This window comes from Ursus maritimus, unplaced genomic scaffold (assembly GCF_017311325.1).
Source record: "Ursus maritimus isolate PB19 unplaced genomic scaffold, ASM1731132v1 scaffold_24, whole genome shotgun sequence".
In the NCBI taxonomy this organism is placed as follows: Eukaryota; Metazoa; Chordata; class Mammalia; order Carnivora; family Ursidae; genus Ursus; species Ursus maritimus.
Genome location: NW_024424897.1, coordinates 37,209,363 through 37,236,615, shown reverse-complemented (window position 1 = coordinate 37,236,615; position 27,253 = coordinate 37,209,363). Strand labels below are relative to the sequence as shown.

Here is a 27,253-nt window from a genome sequence, read left to right as displayed (position 1 = left end):
CCCCCCCCCCCCCCCCCCGGGCATCTGGCTCCCCCTGAGCCTTGCAGCATTTCTACCTTTTAGCAGTTATTTATGTACCTGTCTGGTCTCCCTGTTAGCCGGCAAATTCCTTATGGGCAGAAACTATCTTCTTTATCTCTGCCTCCCTGGCAGTTCCTAGCAGGGTCTTGAGCAGAGAAGGGGCTGAGTAAATATTTGTGTTGAATATCTTTATTGAGTACTAATGCACTGGGCAGTCGGGCTGCAAGGTGAAAGGCCCAGTCCCTGCCCTCAGCAAGGTTTCCATCTAAGAGAAAGCAAAACCTGGAAAACAACAATCGCTGTACAGAGAAAAATTCAGAATGTTGGATGCAAGGAGCTCAGATGTGCCTAACCCAGCGATGGGGGAGGCCAAGGAGGGCATCACAGAGGAGGTGGCACTTGGGAGAAATCAAAGGACAAGGGACACCTACCAGGCAGAGTGTGTGTGGAACAGCACCGCAGGCAGGGGGAACAGCATTGCAAAGGCACAGAGGCAGAGAGCATGGCTGGAGTGGCCCAGACCCAAGTGTGTGAGGTGGGGAGTGGGAGTGACTTGAGAGCAGGTAGGGACACACAACGCAGGGCACTGTGGGAAAGAAACACTCCTGGGGATGTTGGTCCGGGGAGCAGAATAGACAGCAAACCACAAGGAGGAGGAATGGGCTCCAGTGAGCCCGCGTGGTACATGGGGGAGGCGGGAGCTGTGAGATCTTGGGCAGGGTTTTTGTCTTCTCTGAACCTCAGTCTTCTTACCTGTAAAGTGGGTGGTTCCAATCAGAGAGTCTTGAAGACCCTCGTCCAGCCCTGGATTAGAAATGCCCATGGGACATCAGCTGGAAGACTGCCCATCAGTCAGTCAGTGTGGTGCCAAGAGAAACCAGGGACAAGGGCACCTGGGCTTCGAGGGGCAGTCAGGGCGGGGCACGGAATATCAGGAGGGCCCCACGGGGGTGACGGGGGCACCCGTGAGCTGGGGTCCGCGAGCACTCAGTATGGATTCCTGTATCTACTCTTCACAACACCCATATATAGGTGGGTTTTGTGGCCCCATTTCATGGATGAGGGAGTTGAGGCCCAACAATTAAGTGGCTTGATCTCTTCCCCAGCTGGCAGGCAGATTCCACCATCCAAGGCTCCCACCCTCCACCCCACCCCGCCCCCAGGAAACTGGCCCAGGCCCCACAGTCAGCCTACACACTTTGTCATTCATCTTTCTAGGCCCTGTCACAACCCCATGGGGCAGAGAGGGAAGGGATGTTTAGCCTCCTTCTTAAGGTGACCAGCTGCATCAGTTTGCCCAGGCCTGAGGGACCGTCCGCATGAAACCCGTGACAGTCCCAAGCCAACCAAGACAGATGGGTCACACTACTGTGGTGTGGTGAGCTGAGGCCCAAGTCACTTCTTGCAGGTGGCAAATGCCCTGGTCCCCAAATGTGCCCCACCTCCAGTACATACCTGTATTCCAGCCCAGGGGCCAGCTCAAGAAGGGGCCTCCCTCCCCAACCTCCCAGTTCCCTAGGCCCCAAGCTGGGGGCCACAGAAGACTCCCTAGGGAAGGTTCTAGACAGCTTGTAACTGAGTCAGGGAAACCCAGCCACAGCCCAAAGCCTTAGGATCATCTTGGGCTCCGGATGCCCAGGCTGGCTTGAAATGTGCTCTGCCCCTCTGTGGGTGACTCTCTCCTCCCCAGCTGGAAACTCCCGAAATGGACCTTTGGCTCCCAGGGCCCAGCTGTGCAGTCCCAGCAGACCCCCCCACTCCCACCCCGCTGAGCCATCCCAGGGATCCCGAGTCTGACTTCTGAACCCTGCTCCGCCAGGAAACCTTTGGGACCGTGAACAAATACCTCGTCTCACTAGACCTTGGTGAAAACAGGATTGGAGGAACAGCCACCCCTCGGGACTGTTGTCAGAACGTCCTAGATGTTTCACATACACGGGCACTGAGGACAAGCTGCAGGTCCTGTGTTCACAAGAGCGCCCACCCTCCGAGCGGCTCTGGATCACAGCTCAGTCGCTCAATTCACCAGGTCCTCAACTTCCAGGTCCCAGAGCTCCCAGGAAGTGAGGTCAGGGCCAGGGAAATCAGGAGGCCTGACGGGGCCTAACCCCAGCTCTGGGGCCTGGGGCAAGCCTCTTAGCTTCTCTGAGCTGTGGTTCCTTCATTGGCAGAAATAGGGCTGTTATTTCCTGGTTTTATTGTGGGGACAGGAGTGACACACTTAGCCCAGTGCCTGCGCTCCATAAGCAGCCTCTGAATAGGAGCCGGCCCCCCAGGAGCTTGCCTTGCCCTTTGTGGCCCTTCTGGGCGCTGCAGCCCTGACCCCCAGACTGGGATGGAGTGCGCTGCAGGGGTGATGGAGTTCCCCCACTGTCCCGGAGCCTCCCCCTCCCAAGGCCCAGCTCCAAACTCACCCCCACCCACCGCAGGCAGACGCAGGCTGGAGCCACACACACACACACACACACACACACACACACACACACACACTCTTTCTTTTTCTGTTGTTTGCGGCTAATTGTTTATTAGGAGATGCAGGCGGCCGCGCCAGTGGGAAGGCTCAGCTTGCTCCGCTATAATTAGGATAATGCACATTAGTCATTTAGTGTAACTCGGAGAGCAGCCCCTCCCCCGCGGCTCCTGCGGCAGATCCCACGCCCTGGGGGGGAGGGGTGCGCCGGCACCGTGTACCCCACCCCTGCCCTCTGCCCACCTCCCTGCCCCGCTTCTCCAGCCCCCCCCACCCGCCAGGCTTGAGGTGTTCCTCCCTCGCCCCTGCCCCTCCCTCTCCTGGTTTCTTTCTCTACCTCCCCTCTTCCCTCCTGACTCCAGCTTTCTCTCTCCTTTTCCCAGCCACCGTCACCCGCCCAGCTTCCTCATCCTTGCCTCATTTCCGCTCTCACCTCTCCCCAGCCCTCCTGGGAGCGCGAACCAGAGGCCAGGGCAGGTAGGCCAGCAGAGGAGGTCAAGCCTGGGTTTCCGGGCCCTGGGCAGGGGCAGTTCTAGTGTATGGTGTGACCTCGTGGGAGGCCTGCCTCCCTTGGGCCTGCTTCCCCGGAGGGTGCCCTGCTTGTAGCTGCCCTCCCCTCCACCCTGCTCGAGGCCCCAGGACCAGATTGGCAGAGCAGGGCCCTGTCTGCAAAAGTCCCCCCCCCCCACCCCCGCCGGCAATGAGCACAGCAGTGGGACTCCATTGCCCTATTCCCCCATGTACCTGTGGTCTTCCTGAAATCCCAGAAACAGTGGTGTTTGGAGAGATGTGGGCTTGGGGTTCTGGGGGTATATGTGGGGAGCCCTCCATCTCACGATGGCCCGAGGTGGGCAGGGGCAGCTGGGAACCAGGGGCTGTCCCAGCAGTTTCCTTTTTTTCTGAGCCCCACCGCCACTGGCAGTCTCCAGACCTGGCCACATAGGACACCCCCAACCCCTCTTCCTCCACCCTGGAGCCCCCCCTCCCAGTCGTTTCTACCACAAAGGGGACCTCACATCAAGCCCATTACAGCTGGGCAGACTGAGGTTTGCCCTCGCCCTGACAGTTGTGGCAGGGGGCAGAGGTGAGGATGGGGTCCCCTCCGGATTTTCAGAAATCAATAAAAGAGCTGTTCCCCAGGGGTGAGGGACGCTTGCCTGGAAATACAAGGCCTCCTTGTCCTCACCAGCCTGTCTGAGCCTCTGGTCCCCATCCTGAGTTCACAGATGCAGACAGACTAACAGACACACACTCACAGCTCCTAAGGGCAGGCTCCCAGAGCAGGCATTGGGAGGGGGCCAGAGCCACTGCGCGTTCTGGAAGGGACTGGGCTTTTGTCTCTGAAGCTGATAACCCCTCCTCTCCTGGACTCACCCAGCCCAGGAACCCTGCCTCTGTGCTCGGGTTCCTCCAGCCCCAGGGTCACCACGCTGACTCCCCCAAGAGGTCGGTCACACCCCCTCCAGGGCTATCCCTTCTCACCTTCCCTCCCTTCATGGGCCCTGAGTCTCTGTACCCTTGGTTCGGGTGGAGTGTACAGCATCCCACAGAGAGAGAGCAGAGGCTGGAGGGGAAGGGAGTGAGTGGTCCTAGCCAGGCTCTCAGGACCAGGAAACCATCCCTGGAGTCGCTTCCCTCTGGCCCCGAGGCTCCGGGGCTAGCAGGAAGGTGCCCCTGGAGCCAGCAGGGAGCTAGGACACAAGAGCCCTGGCTCCAGGGGTCTCCGATCTGCCAAGCTGCGTGCTGAGTGGACTTCAGGTGCCCAGGAATAGGACCAGATGGCCAGGGCCAGCAAGCAGGGCCCTCCCAGCAGCAGCTTCTTGGGGGTCGTGGCTGCCTGAACCCCTGGGGCCCTGGGGCCCTGGCCCCCCTTTGGGCCCCTGGGAAGCCCCCGACTTAGCTGAGTTTGGTTCTTTCTCTCATCCACCAGCGGTTCCTCCTCCCCTCCATTCTTCCACCTGCGTCTCTCTGATTTCCTTCCTTACTCTTGAAGATGATGGGTCACAACTGGTGGAGGGAAGGATTTTAGGCTAGGGAGCAAAACGAGTGGTGTGGTCAGGATAGCTGTCCCAGGATAGGAGTGGGGGGGGGGCCTGCAAGGGGAAGACGGGTACGGACCACATGCGCACACGTGTGTGTGTGTGTGTGTGTGTGTGTGTGTGTGCACGTGCGCGCGTATCAGCAGGCACGAGCTCTCAGGACCCCCAGTCATTCATTTGGTCATGGCACCATGCTGGGTGCCGGGGACAAAGGAAGCAGCCATGCAGTAGGCAGGCACCCCCAGTCAGAGCAGCAGAAGGCTCGGACACGGCGAGGAGGGTCCTGGAGTTCGGAGGATCCCTGGGCCTGACTCAGGAGGCTGTGTGGGTTCCCTTCCGTGATGAGGACAGTAACTCCCAAACAAAAGCTGACATTTAAAGAGGCTGCCTGTGTGCCTGGCATGGCAGGAGGGCTTCATAGGTCATCCTGCAGCCCAGCATTCCCTTTCTGGAGCAACGCGGTGGAAGAGGGGCTGCTATCACCCCCCCCAACAGTTGAGGAAACTACAGTAGAGGTATGCTCAGCGGCTCCCCCAAGCTCCCACAGCTGATGAATGGCAGAGCCCATCTGAGGGGAGTCTTTCTGACCCTCGGTTTTGGTAGGGACCCTGCCATCCCTGCAGCTAAGAGACGGAGCTCCCGGGTAGACGGGGGAAGTGACCTGGTGGCCTATCACCTGTGCTCCTGGGAGTGAGCAGGCAGCGGGGAAGTGAGGCAGAGTGGGGGTGTTCCAGAGGGCCATGTTCCAGCCAGGTGTACCGGAAAGCTGCCTTTCCAGGGTTTACAGCCTCCAAGGAGGAGAGCAAGAGCCACCTGGGGGTTGTGGGCTTCTAGAAGGTTTGATTGCCTCTCACCTGCCCTCCACGGCCCACGAAGGGCGGGGTTAGTGCTTATACAAACACTGGCTACTCCCAGCCCAGCCAGGGCTCTGGGCACACAGGGGCCTCCGTGTGGGGGCGCAGGAGCCAGGTTGAGAGGGAGACAGCCCCACCCTGTCGAAGCTGCCTTGGGAAGGGGTACAGCAAAGTGGGGGAGGGAGAGAGAGTGGGGCTCAGGGGGAGGGCAGACAGCTCAGGCCCCACACCCCAGGGAGGCACCCACTCCTCTGCTGGGCTCCTCTAAGAGGTGGTTTAGGGCAGCCCCAGCCTTGGGTGGGGACGCACCTCTATGGACCAGCCTGTACGGCATCTTTGTCAACTCGGAGAAAGACAGAAGCATTTCTGCCCTGGGCCCTGGGCTTGATGAACAGAGCCTGGGGCTGGGTTTAATTCCCTGCCAGCTCCCTTCGCCCAGCGTCTTTGGGCAAGACCCAAACTGTTTCAGAGGATGTGGAGGCCCTGTCCTCGCAGATAGGGGAGGGCGGTGTTCGGGGCCCACTGGGCCTAGCTGTCACCTCCCCTTTATCCAGCTGACCCCTGCCTGGTCCGGAACCCACCAGACTCCCTGCACACATGGCATCTGCCCACGCCTAGGTCACCCATGCAGCAGGCAGGGCAGGGACCGTCCGCTTCTCCCCAGTGAGGCCCAGAGAAGGGAAGACACTGCCCAAGGTCACACAGCAGGCCACTGGCAGATCTGCGTGAGCTGGATTCCAGGGTCCCCCAAAACTAGTACTCCTTCCAGCCTTGTGCTGCTTTTGGGCTCCCTGGGAGGCTCGGCTCCACACACCTATCATCTCTGTACTTGTCCTTTTCAACTTAACAGACACTGACAGAGGACGTGCTGTGAGCTAAACAATGCGTCAAGTGCTGGAGAAAAGCAGGTCAGCACTTCTCAGAATGAAATAACCAATAAGTGTTGAATGAATGAATGAATGAACACTGAGCACTGACTCTGTACCGGCGATTTGCTTATTTAGTCATGACAGCATTATGAAATAGGTTCTAGGATCCTCATTTTACAGGTGTGGAAATTGAGGCCCAGAGAGGTTAAGTAACTTACCTAAGGTCACACAGTGAGGAAGTGTCAAAGCTGGGATCTGAGCTGGAGTTTGTGTGGCTCCCCAGCCACACAGGTCTTTCTTTTCTTTCTTTTTTTCCCCAATTTCCTTTAAAAAATATCTTGGAATAGCTTCAAACCCTTTCCTTCATTTTTAATGACATTTATTGTTTCCTTTCTAATTTTACAAGCAATCCATGTTCATGGCAGACAACTGGAAAATACGTCAAAGCCTAAAGTAAAAAATAACAATCACCCATAATCCCCACCCCCAGATATAACCACCATTAGCATTTTGATGTCTTTCCTCCCAGTGTCTACATCTTTTTACGTAAAATGGGTATCCCACCGTATAGCCGGTTTTACACCCGTCTTTGTTTAGTTCAAACTGTTTTGTGAGCATTTTCCCATCTGAGTAATTTTTATTTTTTTGAGAACTTGATCTGTAAAGGCTGCCCTCATCCGTTCCTGAGCATTTGCTTTTACTTAACCATACCCTGCTTTGGGACATTTAGGAGTTTCTAATTTTTGCTAGTAAACACAACATCGCAGTGAGTGTCTTTTTACGTAAATCTTTGAGCTGATGTCTACGCACAGGATTCCCCAAGGGGAGTCCCTGGGGCAAGGAGTATGCACAGTGTCGAGGCCTTTAAAGCATATTTTGAAAGTGCTTTCTAGAAAACCGTCTAGTGTACCCTCTGACAGTAGGGTGTGTGGATGCCCCGTTTCTTAAAACCCTTGCCGATACCGGTATCACTAATTTAAAACACAAAAACAAAACACCTTCCTCAAGACAGGTGTTTCCCACTCTGGCCCCCGCTCCATGGCCCCTGGTATATTGGTGGATGATTCCCCGTTTTGCTGCTGGACATGGGGCCTCAGAAACAGCATGCTTGCTCCGGTGAGATCAAACCCCTTAGCCAGGGAAGAGCAGGACTGGAACGTGGGCGCCCCTCCTCTCGACCAGAGCCCCCTTCCAGGCACCCTCGGAGGGGAGCTGCCTCCCTTGAAGCTTTCCTGGACCAGAGATATTTTCCCCAAAGTCCCACCCTTGCTGGGGGCCTAGAGGCTTGAGCTGGGGGGTGAGGGGTGGGGGGGATCACTACGCAAAGCCCATCCCTGACCTCTTGATAGTGAACACAGGGACCCTAGGATCCTTGCCACCTGCAGCAACCATGTCTCTTGCTGCCTCTCGTTCATTCCTTCATCCGTTCATAGATTCGGCACTTGTGTGTGCCAGGTACTGTTCTAGACTCTGGGTCCTTCCTCATCCACGGCCAGCTGCACCAAATTACGCCATACAAGTAACAACCTTCAGTGTCTCCCAACCCTTCCTGCTTAGCACTGTGTTTTCCAAACCCTGTGATAAGAAGGCCTGGGACGCTGGATGAACATACAGACGGTCAGGTCTCTCCCCTGGCGATTCGGATTGTGTTAAGCCCGGGTCCAGCCCTAGAGTCGGTTTGCTCCTGCTGACTCTTACATTCAGACAAGTTCAGGAGCAAGTGCCGAAGGATCCCCCGACACTGACATCTGGGGTGGCCCTTGCACACACACACACACGCACACACACACACGCACACACACAGGTGAGTAACCAAGCCCACTCCCAGCCCAGCCCAGCGCCCTTGGGCCCTGTGGGCATACCCTGCTGTGTCCCTCAGCCTCAAACTCACCAAAGCTAATGACAATCTTTTTTTTTTTTTTCCTGATTTGCCAGCGATTAGTTTTAATTTTGGGGCAATTAGAGGTAGAAGCAGGAGGCATCTGATCTTGATTAGAAGCAGGGAGATGGCCAGAGGCACCCCCATCCCCAGCCTGCCTGGCTTAGCCTCCATGTAGATGAATTTATATTTTCTATCGGTTTTGGGGGGAGGGACGGGGGCTGGCCTGTATGCCTGGAGAGAAAGTGGAAAGGTTTTGGGGGGGTGGCCAGAGCCCCCCACTGTGCTCCCAGACACCAACAGCCAGCCTGAGATGAGAAGGGAGGGCCTCTGTCCAGCCACCGGCCCTGCTCAGGTGCCCCAGGCCTTACAAGAGGGTAGAATTGAGATTCGAGAACCCAGTGTCCGCCCGCATCCCAGTCCAGCTGGAAAGGCAACAACCTAAACAAGTAGGTGCCTTCTGGTGTTGGGGGCCCGAGAGACCTCTGCACAGGTGAAGGGGCGCGTGGGCCAGCGTCCTGCCTGCGGGGGGCAATCAACAGCAGGGACGGCTGAAACAGTTCCATGGTAATTCGCATGTCACACTCATACCAGGGCCAAGCTCCAGGTCAGTCAGAGCCAGAGCTGGACAGAGCAGAGCAGTGGTGAAGCACCGTCCAGGTGGCTGTGGTGAGAGGCAGTGCCAGGACCAGGCATGCAAGAGGGAGGGGACCCCACATCCCATCTCCTGCCTTCTTCTCTTGGGTGCTGGTGGGTCCAGTCCAACGCCCTTGTACACAGGGCCAGTGAAGACTCTATTCACACCATCATCTCTTTCTGGAACTAGAAAGGAAGAATGAAGGCCGCCGCCTCTCAGTCGAGCATAACCCTGAAGTGGCCGTGGGTCTGTGCTCCCCAAGGGGCTGGGCAGATTAAGTGCCCAGGGAGGTTGTGCGGAGGGGAGGAGATTCCAGGAGGATGGGAGTGCAGGCTGCGGCACCCACAGCCAACCCACTCTTAGTTACCGCGCTGCAAAGAGCTGGGTGTGCCTTCCGGGGTTGAGGGAAGGAGCTGGCTGGGTTCAGCTGGGAAGGGTCACATGCAAGGTGTTGCATCAGGAAAGGGCTGGGAGGGCCTTGGCCACCATCATTATCCCTGTGCACAAAACCCACGCAATCCCAGCCCATCTTCTTCCCCTGGTACGGCGTCTCCATTCCTTACTGGGGAAACGGAGGCTGTGAGGGGCACACATAGCCAATCCCCTGTGTGAGTCTGCTTGGGCGGCCCTGCCACAGGCTGGAGGGCTAAATCGACAGACACTTGCTTCTCAGTGCTGGAGGCTGGAAGTCCGGGCAAGACGGTCAGCGGGGCAGTTTCTCCTGCGGCCTCTCTCCTCACCCCGCAGATGGCCGCCTTCTCCCTGCATCATCCCCTGGCCTTCCCTCTCGGCGTCCGTGTCTTGATCCCCTCTGCTTGTGTCTTGATCCCCTCTGCTTGTAAGGCCACGAGACGTATTGGATTGGGGCCCACCCTATTGACCTCATTGTACTCTAATCTCCTCTTTGCAGGCCCTGTCTCCAAACACAGCCACGTTCTGAGGTCCTGGGGGGCCAGGACTTCCATGTATGAGTTGGGGTGGGGGTCACAATTCAACTCATAACACCCGTCATGCACCTGAGAGGATGTGGAAAAGCCCTTTCTAGGAGGACGAGGGGATCCCAGGGCTGGGCCCAAATGCCTCAGGAGGCCCAAGGCTGTGCACAGAGAGGGGAGCCCGGCTGCCGCTCTGGGGGAGTCGAGACCGCTGACAGGAAGGCAGTGCAAGGCCTGGTCTGCAGCGTGAGCTGGGCCCAGAACAAGAGAGCAGGAAGTGGGGGCCTGCAGAGCAAGAGCTCTGGGGGGCAAGTGGAGCAGGGCGAGGGGCCAAGCGTGGCGGGGGTTCAGAGCCAAGCCTGAAGACCATGTGGGCTGCCTGGTGTGGGGCCTGAGGGGCAGGTGCATGCCAGGGGAGCAGCTCCCCCTCTGTTGGGGGTCCAGGCTGTCACGTCCACCTGTCACACCCCTACAGCACCCCTCCCCCACGCCTGGACCCGCCCAACCTCAGATCTGTGTAGATGCGCCCCTCCCCCATCTGCGGTCCTTCAGGAAACCTTCCAGCAGCTCTTCCTTCCCCAGGCCGGGCCCTGCTTCGTGCTGAGCGGCAGGCCAACGTGCACACCAGCACACACACAAGTGTGCGCGCAGCTGCCCACGGAGCGTCCCTGAAAACCTGACCTGTCTGCCGACAGCTCCGCAGGTCTCGCCTTCCTCCTCTTCCGCCCCCGCCGCCCCAGAACATTTCCAGAGCTTCTCCCACGTCCCGGGGGAAACTGAGGCCCAGGGAGATCAAGCAACTTCCCTTAGACTCCCGAGTAAGTGAGCACAGGAGAGCAGAGGTTAGCGCCGGAATCTCAACACTGGCCTCCACCGAGCCAGCGGGTAGAATGACTCACGGTGGTGACTGGAGGGGGTGTCGTGTGTCACGACGAGATAGATACAAAAATTGTCGCGCCCTAATACTGTCTCTTCTGGCTCCCCTCTCTGAAAGCAAGCTGTTTTCTTAACACAAGTCGCTCCCCCTTTCAGACGCTCAGACTCCCTGTCTGCAAGGCTGCTGCCCAGCACCGGGCCCCCTCCCGCTCAGTGGCTGCCCAGGCGCTTCCCGGATGCTGCAGGAAGACGCCCTCTACCCTGCATTGCACCCCAGTCAGTGGTGGGCACTCATTTCGAGAACTCCACTCATTCAATACGAATCTACTGAGGGCCCAGGGGTGCGTGCAAACGTGGCCCCCAGTCCCTTCCTCCGTGCCCCCATCTGCTGCCCATCTGGGGGCTCCTGCCCCCACAGCGCCTCCCAGGGGTTCAGAGGGCCCACTGCGGGCTTGGGACAGTGAGAGGGCCAAAGGGGACTAAGTGCCACTTAGCAGCCTCTGGGCTCCCCTGGGGACGGTAAGCAGGGCCGGGCCAGTGGCTATGATTTCTGCAGCCCCGCCCTGTGCACCCCGGTCCCGATGGTGAGCGCTTACAGCTGCGGCAGGTGCCCTTCTCCAACCCCAGCGGGACAAGCAGGGTGGCCCCTACCCATCTCGGCCCTGGCTATCCCGCCACACAGAGCAGTGCCCCCCTCCTCCACGTTGGCCTCTTAGCTACTCTCAGTATCCCAGTGAAGGGGCCGAAGTCACCATCTCAACTTTTGATGTGGGAACCAAAGCCCAACATGGGGAGTAACTTGCCAACAAGTGTCACAGGGAGAACCTTGAACGTGAGTCTTGAAATCTTTGTTTGCGTGCTTCCTGCTGCTTCCAAAGCAGTTGGTTGGCTCCTTGAGCCCTGGCTCAGATGGTTGCCCTGGACCCCAACATGTGTGACTTGGGCCAACCTCCCCCCGTTGGCAAGGGTACCTCAGAGACTCCTGGGGTAACTGTGGGGCAGGGATTCCAGCCAGGAAGCCTCTCCCCATCTCTTCAGACATCTTCCTGTCCTCATCTGGGCTTGGCTGCCTGCCTCCACCCCCCCCCCACTGGCAGCCAGCGAAACTTGCAGGGTACAGAGCATCCAGGGGGGACGGTGGTCCAGGAACAGAGTTCTCCTGGGAATGGAAGAAGCAGTCTGGTGGTGAAAGCATGGGCTGCACCCCCACAGGCAGTCTCCCCAGCTGGTCCTAAGGGCCGCTCAGAGAGAGCCCTAAGAAGGTGCATGAGACCAGGTGCCTCTCCTCTTAGAACACCTGACCCCAAGGGCCTATGCCCTGCCCCAAGCCAAATATACACCTCTTTTTTTTAATGAGGAAATTAAACCACAGATTTTTTTAAAAGACACCAGAGCCATCAGAGTCTCCAGAGCTGGGAATTTTTAGTCCATTGCCTTTATGAGGAATTGGCTGTGAAGGTCTGTAGAACTGTCAAGGTTTCGTTGATGGTGAGAAAATGATGAATGTGCATAAACTGCAAGTAACCACTGTAGCGTTGATTAGGAGTCTCCTCCTTGGGACACGGGTCTCCACAAATCACTCAGTGTAAATCAACCATGATTTGTTGAAGGTTTGCTCAATGCAAAGCCTCATAGATAAGCAACTTCCATACAAGGCAGGATGAGAGGTTCCCTCAGAGAAGAAAAATCCCAGGACTTGAGGTCATATCTTGGAGGGCTTCACGGAGGAGGTGGCATTGGCGCTGAACCTCAGAGGAAGAGTCCTATCTGGACATGTGCGGTTAGGAAAGGAGAGAATTTGAATCCGAGGGCACAGCATGAACAAAGGAGGGGAGATAAGGTGGCATCGGTGAGTGCTAAAGCCAGAAGTTGTCTAGTCATGCTGGCAGCAGGGACTTGCAGGGAGAAGTCCTGGGGAAAGGGAAGCCTGAAACCCCATTGTAGAGGACCCTGAGGGCCACACTCAGGGTCAAGCTGAGTTTGGATTTTGTTCTGTAAGCAGAAGGGAGGCAGTCTTGCATAATACTTATAGACATTGGCATTGCGTTGCACAATTTATAGAGTGCTTTCTTATATGATTCTCGAAAACAGAACAACGACAGCACCACATCCTTCAAGATCAGCATTATTATTATTACCCTGATTTTTAAAGGTGAGGAAAGTGATTCAGGCGTCCATGGCAAGATCTAGAACTGCTTCTCAAACCTTGAACCCCCACATCTTGGTCCTTCCTATTCCTTGACAGTGTCCAACAGGAGTTGAGCTGGCGGCGAGGGGCCAACAAAGTCCCATTTGTGTCCAAGACAAACACATCACTCTGCTGCTATGGAGGGGAGGGGATGCCAGGGAGGCGGTTAGGGGGAGAGGGGAGACCCAGTCATGCCATGTTACGTTGTCACAGCAACAGGATCCAGGCCAGAACTGGGGCAGGATTCGGGGGATGGAGGACGGGGGCAGCTTGGGACACACCACAGAGTCAACAGGTGGGGTTGCTAGAATTTGACAGGGTCCTGCACAGGTGTCAGAGGGGACCAGAGATGGCAGACCCAAGGCCCACATTGGGTTTGGGAGACGTGGGATCAAATTCCCTGCGTGTATAGTGTGGCGGGGGGAAGTAAGGGGAAATAAGGGATCTCTGGGGGCCCTGCACCATCTGAAGCAGCTGGAGCAGAAACGGGCTTGGCTTTCAGAGTCAGGTAGCCCCGGGTTCGAATCTCAGTTCTTGCCCTTGTCGCTCAGGTGACTTGGGTAAGTTACTTAAGCACTCTTCATCTTGACCCGTAAGATAAAAGACTAGGCTCTCAACAAAGAGAAATTACTGATAGAAAGCGGATTGAACCCATGGAGAGGGTAGAATACCTAGCTGGGAGGGTCCATCTGAGGACGGAACATGCTGATGCCTGCAGAGTGCTGAGCGGGTTGTCACGGCGAGGGTCCCGGCTTTCCCAGCGCCACACTCTGCTCTCAGCCCTTTCTGCACACTACTTGGTAAATCTTCACAACCGCACTTCGAGGCAGAAACCCATTTTACCCTCATTTTACAGATGAGGATGCGGGGGAATAAAACCTCTCTAAAGCCTCACAGTGCTTTGCGCTGGTATTAGGTCTACCCCCAGGCTGGGGCAAAAGAGGCAATGATGAGAGGGCAGTTGACCCCCAGCACAGGCTGGGCGGGCTTGGAGCAGATGTCCTCTGCAAGGTGGGAGGCTGGGGTGCCCTGCGGTCCCAGCACAGCCTCTGCTGACCCCTCCGGGCTCTTGCCTCTGTCTGTCCCCAGCGTCCGGCCGCTCCCACCCGGCCAGCCCCAGCCCCCCGGGGCCGCAAGCCAGCCCAGTGCTGCCGGTCAGCTACCGCCTGTCGCGGACGCGCCTGGCCTTCTTCCTGCGGGACGCACGGCCCCTGCCGCCGGCGGTCGCCAATGGCTCCCTGCAGCGCTCCGAGCCCTTCGTGGTGTTCCAGACCAAGGAGCTGCCCGTCCTCAACGTCTCCCTGGGGCCCTTCAGCACGAGCCAGGTGGTGGCCCGGGAGCTGCTGCAGCCGTCCAGCACCCTGGACATCCCCGAGCGCCTGACGGTCAACTGGAAGGTGCGGGCCTTCATCGTCCGCGCTCGCGTGCCTGCCTCGCAGCCCGTGGCCCAGGTGCTGTTCTACGTGGCCGGCCGCGACTGGGACGACTTCGGCGTCACCGAGCGGCTGCCCTGCGTCCGCCTGCATGCCTTCCGGGACGCCAGGGAGGTCAAGAGCTCCTGCCGCCTCAGCGGGGGCCTGGCCACCTGCCTGGTGCGGGCCGAGCTGCCCCTGGCCTGGTTCGGGCCCCCCGCCCCCGCCGCGCCGCCCGCCGCCCGCCGCAAGTCTCCGGACGGGCTGGACCCCGAGGCCGCGGGGGAGAGCCAGCAGGCCGAGCTCTACTACACCCTCCACGCCCCCGACGCCTCGGGGGGCTGTGGGGGCCCCCGCCGCGGGGCCGGGCCCGGGCCGGGCGCCCGCGCCGAGAGCCCCACCCAGCACCCCCTGCTTCGCATCGGCAGCATCAGCCTGTTCCGCCCGCCCCCCAGGAGGACCCTGCAGGAGCATCGGCTGGACAGCAACCTGATGATCCGCCTGCCGGATCGGCCCCTCAAGCCTGGGGAGGTGCTCAGCATCCTCCTCTACCTGGCCCCCAACTCCTCCTCTCCCTCCAGCCCCAGCGTGGAGCATTTCACACTCAGGTAGGGGGCTTGTGGTCGAGGGGTCTGCCTTCCCTTCCGAGGTCAAGTGCATAGCTCGCCCCCCTGTAGGGCTGTGCCCATGCCTGCCTGCCAGCATCCTAGTCCTGCTCTTCCGTTATCACTCGAGCAACCTCAGGAAGACGCCCGGTCTGCTTGAGCCTCACTGTTCTCATCAGCTTGAGGACAACAAAATTCCTGCCCGACCTCTGTAGCTCACAGAAATGGTTAAGGAGACACGTCAGCTTTCACAAGCATAGGTATCAAGAATGATAGAATGGGGTTGGAAGGGCCCTTAGACGTTGGCTGGTGCAACTCTCCCATTTTACAGATGAGGAGACCGAGGCCAAAGAGAAGAAATGGAGATCAGAGAGCAGCACGTTGGCTGGGAGCCAAAAGAGGAGCAGGAGACTGTCCATGTGTCAGGACATTTGCCCAATCCTGGAGTTGGGAGAAAAGATTTCGGGAGTCCCAGCCTTTTCTACACCCTGAACAGGATACAGTTCACAAAGTCAAAAATACCTTAAGTCGTATGAAAGGCCCCACCAAAATATTCCCCCCACCCCAGGCACTATGCATAGGACCCAAAACATTGCCATTAACCTTCAACTTCTTTGAGTTAAGTATTGCTCTCTCTCCTGAGTCTACCACCTGAAAGTTCAGATATTCCTGGTATTCCTGGAAGAGATAGACCTGATTCAATGATTGATACCTGAATGTGAATATGATTTCTATTAGTCATCACAGATTTGGGGCTGCATTAATAGGAGTAGAACATGGAGGATTAAGGAGGTGGTCACCATTCTGCTTTAGTCAGTATTAATCAGAGCCCAGCTGAAGTGTTGTATTTAGTATAGACCACAACACCTGTGTGTTCAGTGTCCAGAGAAGGGTGACTAGTCCTAGTTGCAAGGGTTGAACCCTAGTTGCAAGGGTTGGCTTGAAACTATAGCAAAAAGTAACAGTTGGAGGAACTAGAAATTTTAGGCCTGGAGAAAAGAAGACTCAGGGAACACCTGCCCCCCTCCCGCTGTCTGAAGAACTGTTACAATTGGGATGAAAGAGAGTTGTTCTCTCTTGCCCCAGCAGAACCCATGACAGTTACACTTCAGCTAAATATAGGAAAGGGGTTTCTAGTCCTTAGGGGCTTTCTGAGAATGGAATGGGATGTGTGCAGTAGTGAGTCCCCTATCACTGAGGTATGCAAGTAGAGGCTGATAAAACTTGGCAGAGAGATATGGTAGAGCGATCGTAGCCTCCACTGAGGGTCGGAGGTCTCAGCTACATGACACCAGCTTCCCCAGCTTCATCTCTGGTGTTGAGTCTAGGGCTTGGGGTCATTTACTCACTTGCTCCCCCTACTCCCAGCCCCAGCCTGGGCAGAGAGGGGGGTGGCCGGGTGGGCAGCCCCTGGGCCGTAGGCTCACCATCTCCCTCTTCTTCCCACTTTGTCCCAGGGTGAAGGCCAAGAAGGGTGTGACCCTTCTGGGCACCAAGTCACGGAGTGGCCAGTGGCACGTGACCTCGGAGCTGCTGACTGGGGCAAAGCACTCAACAGCCACCGTGGATGTGGCCTGGGCCCAGGGCACCCCCCTGCCCCCCTGGTAAGCCGAGGTGGCACCCCTGCCCCCCTCTTTGCAGGACAGCGCCCAGAAGGGGCAGGGGAATTCTTGATGGAGGAAACCAGGCTGGCAGAAGGGCCGGGACCCAGATGCTGGGGACTCTAGGGTCCAGGCTGGGGCACCTCGGGGAGCTCTGAAGGCCCCAGCAGGCAGGCTGCCGAGGAGGGCTGGGGGCCCCACCAGGGATTTCAGAGCCCCTGAGCTGCTCCTGGCCCTTTCTCTGGAGCTCTGCTTCCTGCCCCGACCCTGCAGGGAAGGCCAGGGGCCCCTGGAGATCCTACAGCTGGACTTTGAGATGGAGAACTTCACCAGCCAGTCGGTCAAGCGGAGGATCATGTGGCACATCGACTACCGTGGCCACAGCGCCCTGCCTGACCTGGAGCGGGCGGTCACTGAGCTGACGGTCATCCAGCGGGATGTACAAGCCATCCTGCCCCTAGCCATGGTGAGCGGGGCGGTGACAGGGTCAGTGCATACGTGTGTCTGTCGTGGTGCGTGTGTGGGACTAGCATGTGCCCAGCTGCACGTGCGTATGGATCAATGCGTGTGGACGTGTGGGCCCGCGCCCGAGTGTGTGACTGCCTCCTGCACCCAGGTGTGCCTTTGAGCATAGGTGTGTGTGTGTGTGTGTGTGTGCACGTGCATGCATGCACGCACGCACTTCCTGGAGGCAGGCGGTGCTCTGCGCCTGGTGCAGGAACAGGACAGCAGATGCTCAGGGGGACAGAGGTGGGAGAAGTCACCCATGGAGAGGCCACTCAGGGGAGGCTTCCTGGAGGAGGTGGCCATGCAGTTGAGCCTTGAAGGACATGTGGAAGGAAGGGCTCATACAATCAGAGAAGTTGAGAAGGGTGCTCTGGGGGGATCACGTGGACAAAGGTGTGGTGATGGGAATGTGAATGTTGTTCTAAGGCACGGTGGACGTGGGAAGGGTGCCATGGGGTGGTAAGGTTAGAGTGACCATCTGTGAACAGCCCAGGGCCCCTGGAATAGCCAGAGGGACATTGCGCCAGCCCAGGGGCATCTGGAATGGCCGGGCAGATGTGCTGGCTATGACTCCGTGTGTGCTGAGGGCATGTAAGGTGTCGAGGGAAGCTGGTTGTTTCCTGGCAGTGGAGCGAGGTAGACCCAGAAGGCTACTGCGGGAGGCCAAGTGAGCAGAGCGTGCGAGAAGATGAGTGAGACTGGCAGCTGCACCTGTCTGCACATGTGTGCAGGTGTCCGCAGGGGAAGGTCGTGCATCTGAGGGGTAGGGCAGCCAGGCGCCTGGGCCTTGGCTGGCGTGTCCTGGGAGAGCAGAGGACCACAAGCGCCCCCGCTCAGCAGGGCCCCACCCTCCCTGCAGGACACCGAGATCATCAACACGGCTATCCTGACTGGCAGGACGGTGGCCATCCCTGTCAAGGTCATCGCCATCGAGGTGACTGGCCTCGTCCTAGATGTCTCCGCCCTGGTGGAATGCGAATCTGACAATGAGGACATCATCAAGGTGGGATTCCTGGAGATGGGGCCCCTGGGAAGAAGGCCTCAGACCTCCAGGGGGAGCAGAACCCCAAGTCAGAGGGGAATTGGCATCCCAGGCAGCTCCCTATGGTAGGCAAAAGAAGAAACTGGGGGGGGGGGGGCAAGAATAGCTTCAGGCATCCGTGGCTAGCCTGAGTGGGATGAGGAAAAGCCCTGGGTACTGCTGGTCTTGGAGGGCTTCCTGTAGGAATATGAAAGAGACCGTTTGGCAAGCAGAGGAGAGAAGTCAGTGTTGACAGCCTGAGCTCAGTCCGATGCAGCAAATGACTGAGCCCCTGTCCAGACAGATATGGGGCAAGAGCAGCCGGGCGGGGGCAGGGGTGGGGAAGGCTCAAGGACCCGCCCTGAACCCAGGTGCTGGTGCCCGAATGGAGGAGATTCAGCTCAGAGAAGAAGCCCCAGAAGCATGTGAGTTAGGCCAGGAGTGAAGGTTGTGTAAGGAAGGACCCGCTCGGGGCACACACCCCAAATTCTCCAACTCCTGCAGGCCCCTCCCACAGCTCCCTCCCCAGAGACCCACTCCAGGCCCTAGGTCTTCACGGCCCAACAAACAGGACAGCCGTCTCACTCTGATGACCCAGTTTGCCACCTCCCCAGGAAAGCCTCCAGATTTGCCCCCTTTGGACAGCAGTCACAGACAGCGGGACAGGCAGTGACGCAGGAGAGTGGCAGCCCTGGTGTCGGTGTGGTGGGTGAGCTGTTTATCAGGCCAGCCTCCAGCAGGTGCCAAAATCAGATGATCAGACAAGGGAATGTGTTCCCTGAATCTGTAAATAGCTCAGCCTGAAGGAGAGCGGGAGGAGTGGGCCGTGGGTGTCCTCCTGCCTCTGGCTAACTGGGGCTAGCCTGGGGTGTGTGCGTGCTCTCGTTCCCTCTCTCCACACTCTGCCCCAGATCCCTCCAGGTCTGGGGAGCTGGAGCCCCACCTCATCCCTCCCCTGTCCAGGAAGAATGCCCCCCAAGTGAGCCAGAGCAGATGGCTTGGTGCCCCCCTCCATCCCCTGCAGAGTAGAAGCCTTGTCCAGGCCCATGGGGCTTTCCAGGGCTGGCAGCCTGGGACAAGAAAAAATAAAAGGACCTGCTCTCAAAGGCCCTCATCCAGCACCTGCCTCTGCCCTCCACACTCCCCCACTCTGGCCACAGAGTGGACCAGAATAAAGTCTTGACTACTTAGATACCAAAGGGAATTCACAAAGATTCTACATGGAATTTGTTTCCATTCTCAGTGAAATACACTCAGGTTCTTTATGGAGTTTGCCAACACTCGGAATGGAATTTGCCAGCCTTCAGATGGAATTCTCTGCCTTCTGAAGTGGGAAATGGGCATTTCTGGTGGGGCTGCTGTCCCACGTCCTACCACCCCCATCTGAGATAATTAAGGGAGATCGCAGGAGTTTGGGAACAGCCAGGAGCGTGTCAGAGATGAGCCACAGTCCCGGCAGCCTCCCTGCCCCCGACCAGAGCCTTCAGAGTGTCATGAGCCCATAAGCCACATGATTAGACCCTCCCCACATGCGAGGGTGTGCACCCATGGGCGTGTATCAGCAGGTACACCTCAATGCATTGCACACGAGATTCACTCCAGAGTGTGTGCCAGGTACATACTGGGCACATTTAACGTATACACCCACCTACATCTGTCCCGAGTGCTGGCACAGGTGTCCACTGAGATGTGTTCGGCAGGCACGTGCCCATCCAAGGAACCTCTAAGAATATAAGTTGGGGTCCTGGTCAGCATGCATTTGTAAAAGCTGCACCCACTGGTGGCAAGCATCCACCTGTCTGTCCTCATTTTCCCTCTCCCCATCCCCCACCTCCATCCCTGGCTAGAACAGTCCCCGCACCTGAAATTAGCCAACTGCTTATTTTCCTGCGGCCACAGGGCCAGATGGGCCATGGAGGGATCATGGGTTCAGGACATGCCCCTCTGTACCGTGAGGACACTACCAAAAAACACCCATGCCGGAGCACATGGGAAGGGGAGCCAGCCCAGGGGCCCTCAGCCTGAAGGCTCCTCTGAGGTGTGGTCTGCCCCATCAGAAGCAGCCTCCTGTAAAGTCAGGTGCATGTTGGCCCCTTGCCAGGGAACACAAATCTCCCATAGTAGCCACTGAGATGATCTGTGGAGAAACAATGGGAACAGGGACACCTGAAGCTGACATCTCCCAGGGGAAATAAATGTGGTGCCCCCCGCCCCCCGCTCCTCCCCTTCAGCACGCAGGATGCCCCGTAGGGCAAGACAGGCCAACCAACCTCCTTCCTCCTCCCCAGGTATCCAGCAGCTGCGACTACGTGTTTGTGAGTGGAAAGGAGTCTCGCGGGTCCATGAACGCCAGGGTCACCTTCCGCTATGACATCCTCAATGCCCCCCTGGAAATGACAGTCTGGGTCCCCAAGCTGCCCCTGCACATCGAACTCTCGGATGCACGTCTCAGCCAAGTGAAGGGCTGGAGGGTACCTATCCTCCCCGACCGGAGGTACAGCCCTTCTGCACACAGTGGATACTCGGGATGCTCATAGGTGGACACAGCCCTGGCACATGGTCTGATCCACGTATGTGTATAGGGCTCTAGGTGTATACAGTCTGCAGGTCGGTTGTGCGATCAACAAACTTTTATTGAGCAGCTACTGTGTGCTAGGCACTGATGGGTGCTTGAGACATGGGGTGAGTGTGGCCAGTGCCTGACCCAGCCAAGCTGAGTCCAGCAGGGAGGCTGTCCTGTACATGCCGCAGGACATGGTGGACACAGGAAGCCCCCTGTGTGGGGAGTCAAGTGGCACGAAGGAGAGAACCACCTCCTCCTCTAGGATAAGTCAAGACAGGCTTCCTGGAAGAGGTGACTCTTGGCTAAGTCTTAAAGAATGAGTGGAAAGGAGTTGGCTAGGGAGACAGGGTGAAAGAGCAGCCAGGCCACAGACAAAACCTATATATGTGCACCTCAGCCTGTGCACACCAGGGCACACTCGTGAGTGTGTCAGCCCCGGCATACAGTGACTCACACCAGGCTCCCTTGCTGGGCAGGCCCTCGCGCACCTGCGTGGGCATCTCTGGGGCATGTACTCCACTCGCCCCTCACTGCTGCTGGAGAGAAGGAGGGCAGAGCAAGGAAGAGGGGCGGGCAGCTAAGAGGGGAGGGGCTGGGCTGGGGGAAGAGCCAGCAGCCAAGGGAGAGCTGGGCTCAGTTCAAGTCTGCAGAGATGAGGAAGAGCCAGGCCATGTAGATCAGAGCCTCTCGAACTTGAACATGCACACGGTCGCCCGAGGAGCCTGTTACAGTGCGGATTCTGATCCAGTGGGTCTGGGAGGGGGCCAGGGATTCTGCCCGGGGACCTGCTTCCGGGCCAGCTTCAAGTCCGGGAGGGTGGAGTGAGCTCTGAAGCGAGACCGGCTGGGTTTAAATCCTGACTGCTGTTTCCTAGCTGGGGAATCTTGGACTACTTACACAACCTCTCTGGGCCCCCACCCGTTCTTCATCTGCAGAATGGGCGCATTAACACTTTCCTCAGCATGCATTAACAGGTCAAAGAGCCCTCTGTGAATGAATATTTGGGTTGCTCGGTCCTTCCAGAGCAGACCCTTCCACTAGCCATGTCCTTGGCTCGCTCTCTCCAGAGCATGCTCTCCTGACCACGAATCTCCCGGTTTTAGCATCTCCGGCAACCTGGATAGACTGAATTTCCTGAATCATCCAGTCCTGGCTCCCTTTTGCTTACTGTGCTTCCCTCAGTTTACCTCTCTCCTCTTGGGTCTTCCTGTAAGCAGCAAGAGGAACCAGGCCACACGTTCCACACACATGCGGCTTGGAAGTCTCCTCAGCCAAATATCCAGGTTCAGCACTTGCAAGTTCTGCTCGCACGCAGTGGCTAGGGCACTCCAGCCAAGCGCTCTGGCACTCTGAACGAGGAATGCCTTCACTCCAGTGTAGAGCGGAGAGCAGGGCCAGGCGCATACTCAGTGCTGAAAAAGAGACAGAATCTGACACCACTATTCCCAGGCGTGGGTGAAGCCCCGCAGAGGCCGAGAGGGCCAGGGAGGGGCAAGAAGGTACCTTTCTAGGAGAGAAAAGTCTGGGGACTCCTGGCTCCAAGCTGCTCAGAGACAGAAGGAATGCGGTCAGGGGTTGGGGGGCGGGGGGCTTGCCATGTGCCCAGCGCCCACCCATGGGAGCCGGGGAGGAGCCCGCAACCCACACGGGGGAGGCAGTGACTTGTGCGGTTGGAGGCAGGCGAGGAGCCCTGACCCCCTGCCTCCCCGCCTCCCCACCGCAGGTCGGCCCGGGAGAGCGAGGATGAGGACGAGGACGAGGAGGAGCGGCGGCAGAGCGCCAGCCGCGGCTGCGCCCTCCAGTACCAGCACGCCACCCTGCAGGTGTTCACCCAGTTCCACACGACGTCGTCCGAGGGCGCCGACCAGGTGGTCCCCATGCTGGGCCCAGACTGGCTGGTGGAGGTCACCGACCTGGTCAGCGACTTTATGCGGGTGGGGGACCCCCGAGTGGCACGCATGGTGGACAGCAGCACGCTGGCGGGCCTGGAGCCGGGCACGACCCCGTTCAAGGTAGGCACGGGGGCACTGCGTGGGCAGTGAATGTAGACGCTCCTGGGAGAGGATTTCTAGGGCCTCGGCCTCTGGGATCAACCCTGGCAGGCCCCAAACACACTCTCTGCCCCTCACCCCACCCCCACGCCCCTGCCAGAAACCCCACCATCAGAGGTAAGCGCCTTTCACTTCCTCTTGGCGAAGGATCTCCCTGCAAGCCCTGTCGACCTTTACCAACCCCGTGTGGCTTGCTGTGGTCCCGGAGAGCAGGTGTGGATGAGGAGAGGGGCAGAGGAGGGGGCTCAGGAAAGGGAATTCTGGGACCTAGGAACTCAATTCTGACCCTCTTCCTCTACAACTGGGGGCCTGGGTAGAAATGATCCCTCTAAGAGATGGTGGATAGTGTGACCCATTGGCTAGAATCTGCCTGCAGATGTATTTATCTGTAAAGCAACGGATCCAACATTGAAACATTGGGAGCTCTCTTGCTTTTAAAAATCTAGATTTCTAATTTTACAAAATATGAATCTGGCAACACTGGGCTTACATTGCCACCTGGCAGTAACTGGCTACAGTCAGTACTGCATGCCACAGTCCCCACCACTCCCTTTCGTCTCCCTGACACTGAGGCCAAACATCAGTTCCTGTTTATCACCGTGTGAGGCTCTTGTTTACCTCAGAATCTGCCCACCCCACTCATCCGTGTTCCTGCCTGGCTCCTGCGAGCCCCTGAACCTCACTTGGCCTCTGGACCCTGGTTTCCAGCTGCGGCCCTAAAGCAGAGCCCAAGAGTCCGGCCTCCCAGGCTGCCCCACCACCCCTGCCCCGCACGCCCATCCTCTCTTCCAGCAGCGCTGGGATTCCTCCGTGCCTGGGAATCCTGGGGGTGCTGCTTTCCTGGCCTTTGCCCACCCCTGCCTCACTCTGCATCAGGTGGTGTCCCCACTGACGGAGTCTGTGCTTGGGGAGACGCTGCTAACGGTGACGGAGGAGAAGGTCAGCATCACACAGCTGCAGGCCCAGGTGGTGGCCAGCCTCTCCCTCTCCCTGCGGCCCAGCCCAGGGAGCAGCCACACCATCCTGGCCACCACGGCTGCCCAGCAGACCCTCAGCTTCCTCAAGCAGGTAACAGGATGCCCAGCCTGCCAACCTGGGGGCTTCGGGTGTGGAAGGAAGAAGGAAACTCCAGTTTTTCCTTGTGCCATGAGTCCCCTAAATTCGGGCTTTAATGGAAGAGCTGTCTACCGTGGGTGCCCAACACACCTGGCCCACCCCATTCCCCTGCCCTCTGCACAGGGAGTCTGGCCAAGGTCTCGCCTTCGGCATCTGCCACCCTGAGATGTTCCCACTGAGGGTTCCCCCTCCTGGATTCTCAGAGAGCCCATCACCTCTGCCTCCACCCTTAGGAATTACCCCCATCTCTGGAGCCCCAGCTGCAGCCCCCCACAGAACCGGGGCACAGGACAGGTGGAAAGGTGACAGGCGGGAGCACAGGGAGCAAGAAGGCATTGATGACCACAGGCCAATCCCTTCTCTCGGGGCCCTGCTCCCTCATCTGCAGGGAAGGCAATTCTCAGAATGTTTTAAGAGAGGAGAAAGTTGGGGTGGGGTGTGTTCTCAATCTCCACATTCTAATGGGGATGATACCAAGGTCAGGCATGGAGATATGGGGTTACTCTGGCAGCATAAGGGACTTGAGGTAGACCCAAAGCAAAACATATGTTCAGCTCATCAAAGGGAGAAGGATGAGTGGACTAGGAAATTCTTAGGGCAGTAACGTGCCCCTTACCTGACCACAACCTCCAGGGGAGGACTTCCTACTCCCACAATTGTTTCTAAGCACCTGCCACCTGCCAGGCATGGTTCCAGTGCTGGGAATACAGCCAGGAGCCAGAGTACCTCAGTCCCTGTCCCCACAGAGCTCGGCATCTGCTCAGCACCCAGCAGTGAAGTCAGCCATGACTAGCTCTCTGACTCCTGTCTGCTTCTCCTCCTCCTCCAGGAAGCCCTCCTGAGCCTCTGGCTCTCCTACAGTGATGGCACCACAGCCCCCCTCTCCCTCTACAGCCCCCGGGACTACGGGCTGCTTGTGAGCAGCCTGGACGAGCGGGTGGCCACAGTGACCCAGGACCGGGCCTTCCCGCTGGTGGTGGCGGAGGCCGAGGGGGCAGGGGAACTGCTGCGTGCAGAGCTCACCATCGCCGAGAGCTGCCAGAAAACCAAGCGCAAGAGTGTGCTGGCCACGACCCCCGTGGGCCTGCGGGTGCACTTTGGGCGGGACGAGGAGGACCCCACTTACGACTACCCGGGGCCCAGCCAGCCGGGCCCCGGTGGGGGCGAGGACGAGGCCCGGGGAGCCGGCCCACCCGGCACAGCGGTGCCCGCAGCTGAGGCCCCGGGCCCGGGCACCGCCAGCCCCGCCGTGCCACCCACGGAAGACTTCCTGCCACTGCCCACCGGCTTCCTGCAGATGCCGCGCGGGCTCACGGACCTGGAGATCGGCATGTACGCGCTGCTGGGCGTCTTCTGCCTCGCCATCCTCGTCTTCCTCATCAACTGCATCGTCTTCGTGCTGCGCTACCGGCACAAGCGCATCCCGCCCGAGGGCCAGACCAGCATGGACCACTCTCACCACTGGGTGTTCCTGGGCAACGGGCAGCCGCTGCGGGTGCAGGGGGAGCTGTCCCCGCCCGCGGGCAACCCGCTGGAGACCGTGCCCGCCTGCTGCCACGGCGATCACCACAGCAGCGGCAGCTCGCAGACCAGCGTGCAGAGCCAGGTGCACGGGCGGGGCGACGGCTCCTCGGGCGGCTCGGCCCGGGACCAGGCCGAGGACCCTGCCAGCTCGCCCACCTCCAAGCGCAAGCGGGTCAAGTTTACCACCTTCACCACGCTGCCCACGGAGGAGCTGGCCTATGACTCGGTGCCCGCCGGCGAAGAGGACGAGGAGGACGAAGAGGACCTGGGTTGGGGCTGCCCTGATGTGGCGGGCACCACGCGGCCCGCTGCGCCCCCAGACCTGCACAATTACATGTGCAGAATCAAAGAGATCGCATAGAGGCGCCGTCCCCCCCGGGGGTGGGCTCTGTGTAGGACACGGCTGGGACCCCTGCTCACACTGATGCAGGCCGGCTGAAGTGGATTTTGTACTCCCTGCCCCTGCAGCTTTGCTCTGTGCTGGGCGGCCGCCTACCCCACGTGGTCCTTCCCGCCACCTCACCCCCTACCCGATTCTGCCACCGAAGGTGGAGGGCTCCTTCATCAGGAGCTTGCTAGGAGGAAAACATTCCCAGCCCTTGTTCTACCCTTTCCAGACCTCCTCCCATCTTAGACAACCCCCTGCCCCGAAAGTGAGGCACGGAGGCCAAGCTTGGGGTGAGGTGGGCCCACACTGTGCCCCTGCCCCCCATGTCCCCTGTCTTCCCCTTGTGTTGGGGGGCTTTGGGGGGGGTCTTGTGTCAGAAGCTGCACAAAGACTTTTCTCAAACCATTATTCAGGGATTTCCGTCCTGCAGGGTGGGGAGGTGGCGGCTGCCTGCCCTGCCAAGGATCTTGCTGTGGACAAAATATTGGGGGATGGGGGGACACTTGTAGCATCTGCTGGCTTCCAAGTGCCCCCAGTCCCTTCCCAGGACCTGGGAGCTGACCCTACAGAGGGGTCTTGGGCCAAGCCAGGCACCTTCCTGAGATCTCAGGACTCCCTCCTCTGTCCCCACCTGCTGTGGGCAGGGGCCTAAATGGGGAGGAGCCCTGGGCCTGCCCCTAGCAAGCCACACCCCAGCACTGTGGTCTGGGCAGCCCAGGGGGGCCGGGTCCCCCTACTGAGCCCACAGCGAGGTCAACACTGCGCCTTAGCCCTGCCCCTCCTGCTCTGCTGACACTCCTTCCTCTCTGCAGGGGCAGCCACCCATCCCCCCAGGAAGTGGAATCTGGTGGGAGGGGGAGAGCGTACCAGGGGATGCTGTGGAGGACCTTGGGGACGGGCAAAGGCAGCAGGGAGCCCAGGGTCTCCCCTACCCCTCCCAGCCCACAGCCACCTCTCTCTTGGGTTCTACCCACCACTGTGTCGGATTTTCTTAAATAAATGGGGGTGACCAGACTGGACCGGAGCAACAGCTCCCGGAGAACAGAAAGTGCATAGTGCCTGGCTCTGTGTCTCGTCCTTGTGCATGCGTGCACACGCGTGTGCACACGCACGGGCACACGCACAGTGAGGACACACTAAATGACATGAGATCAAAACACGGCTGACCCAGGCCTCAGTCGCGCTGCTGCTCCAGCATGCACATACCTCTGGACCCTCTGGTGCTGAGAGCTGCCCGCGTCAGGACATGACGGATTCGCTGACCCAGAACTGTGCCCTTAAAAGAGGAACCTCTTCTAGGAGTTGCCGTGATTGGCTGGAAGGGTGGAGCAAGCTTCAGGGCCTCCAGAGAAAAGGCGGGGGGGGGGGGGCACAGAAGAGTAAGGAGAGGGGCGAAAAAGGATTGATATGCCCACCTGAGCTCAGTCTAGGTTCCTTCTCCACCTGTAGTCCACCCCACCGAGAAGCTCCCTCCCTGTCACTGTCACTGTCACCGTCACCCCTCAGGGAGGCCTCCCTTCTCCGTAGAGGAAAGCCTGGGGGTCTCTACAGCAGAGAGCCAAGCAGAAGAGAGCAAAGGCTGCTGGGTGGGCCTCTCCCTCTCAGCAGACCAAGGGCTAGCCCACAGCCCCTCAGGGCTCATCCGGCCTGTGTGTGTGCACCTGGCCTTCCATGGCCCTGGGTGGCCACTCCCCAGA

General features: G+C 58.7%; 1 protein-coding gene across 1 annotated transcript; it reads left to right on the top strand.

Annotated features, from left to right (window-relative positions):
* Positions 1–13,020: 13,020 nt before the first annotated feature.
* Positions 13,021–26,592, top strand: TMEM132E (transmembrane protein 132E). The gene is made up of 9 exons (XM_040639834.1): positions 13,021–13,063; positions 13,858–14,788; positions 16,243–16,389; positions 16,660–16,852; positions 17,753–17,896; positions 20,203–20,408; positions 22,201–22,489; positions 23,405–23,596; positions 24,474–26,592. Exons 1-9 carry the CDS (start codon positions 13,021–13,023, stop codon positions 25,527–25,529), a joined length of 3,201 nt encoding a protein of 1,066 aa, XP_040495768.1. The 3' UTR covers positions 25,530–26,592.
* The last annotated feature ends 661 nt before the right edge of the window (positions 26,593–27,253 follow it).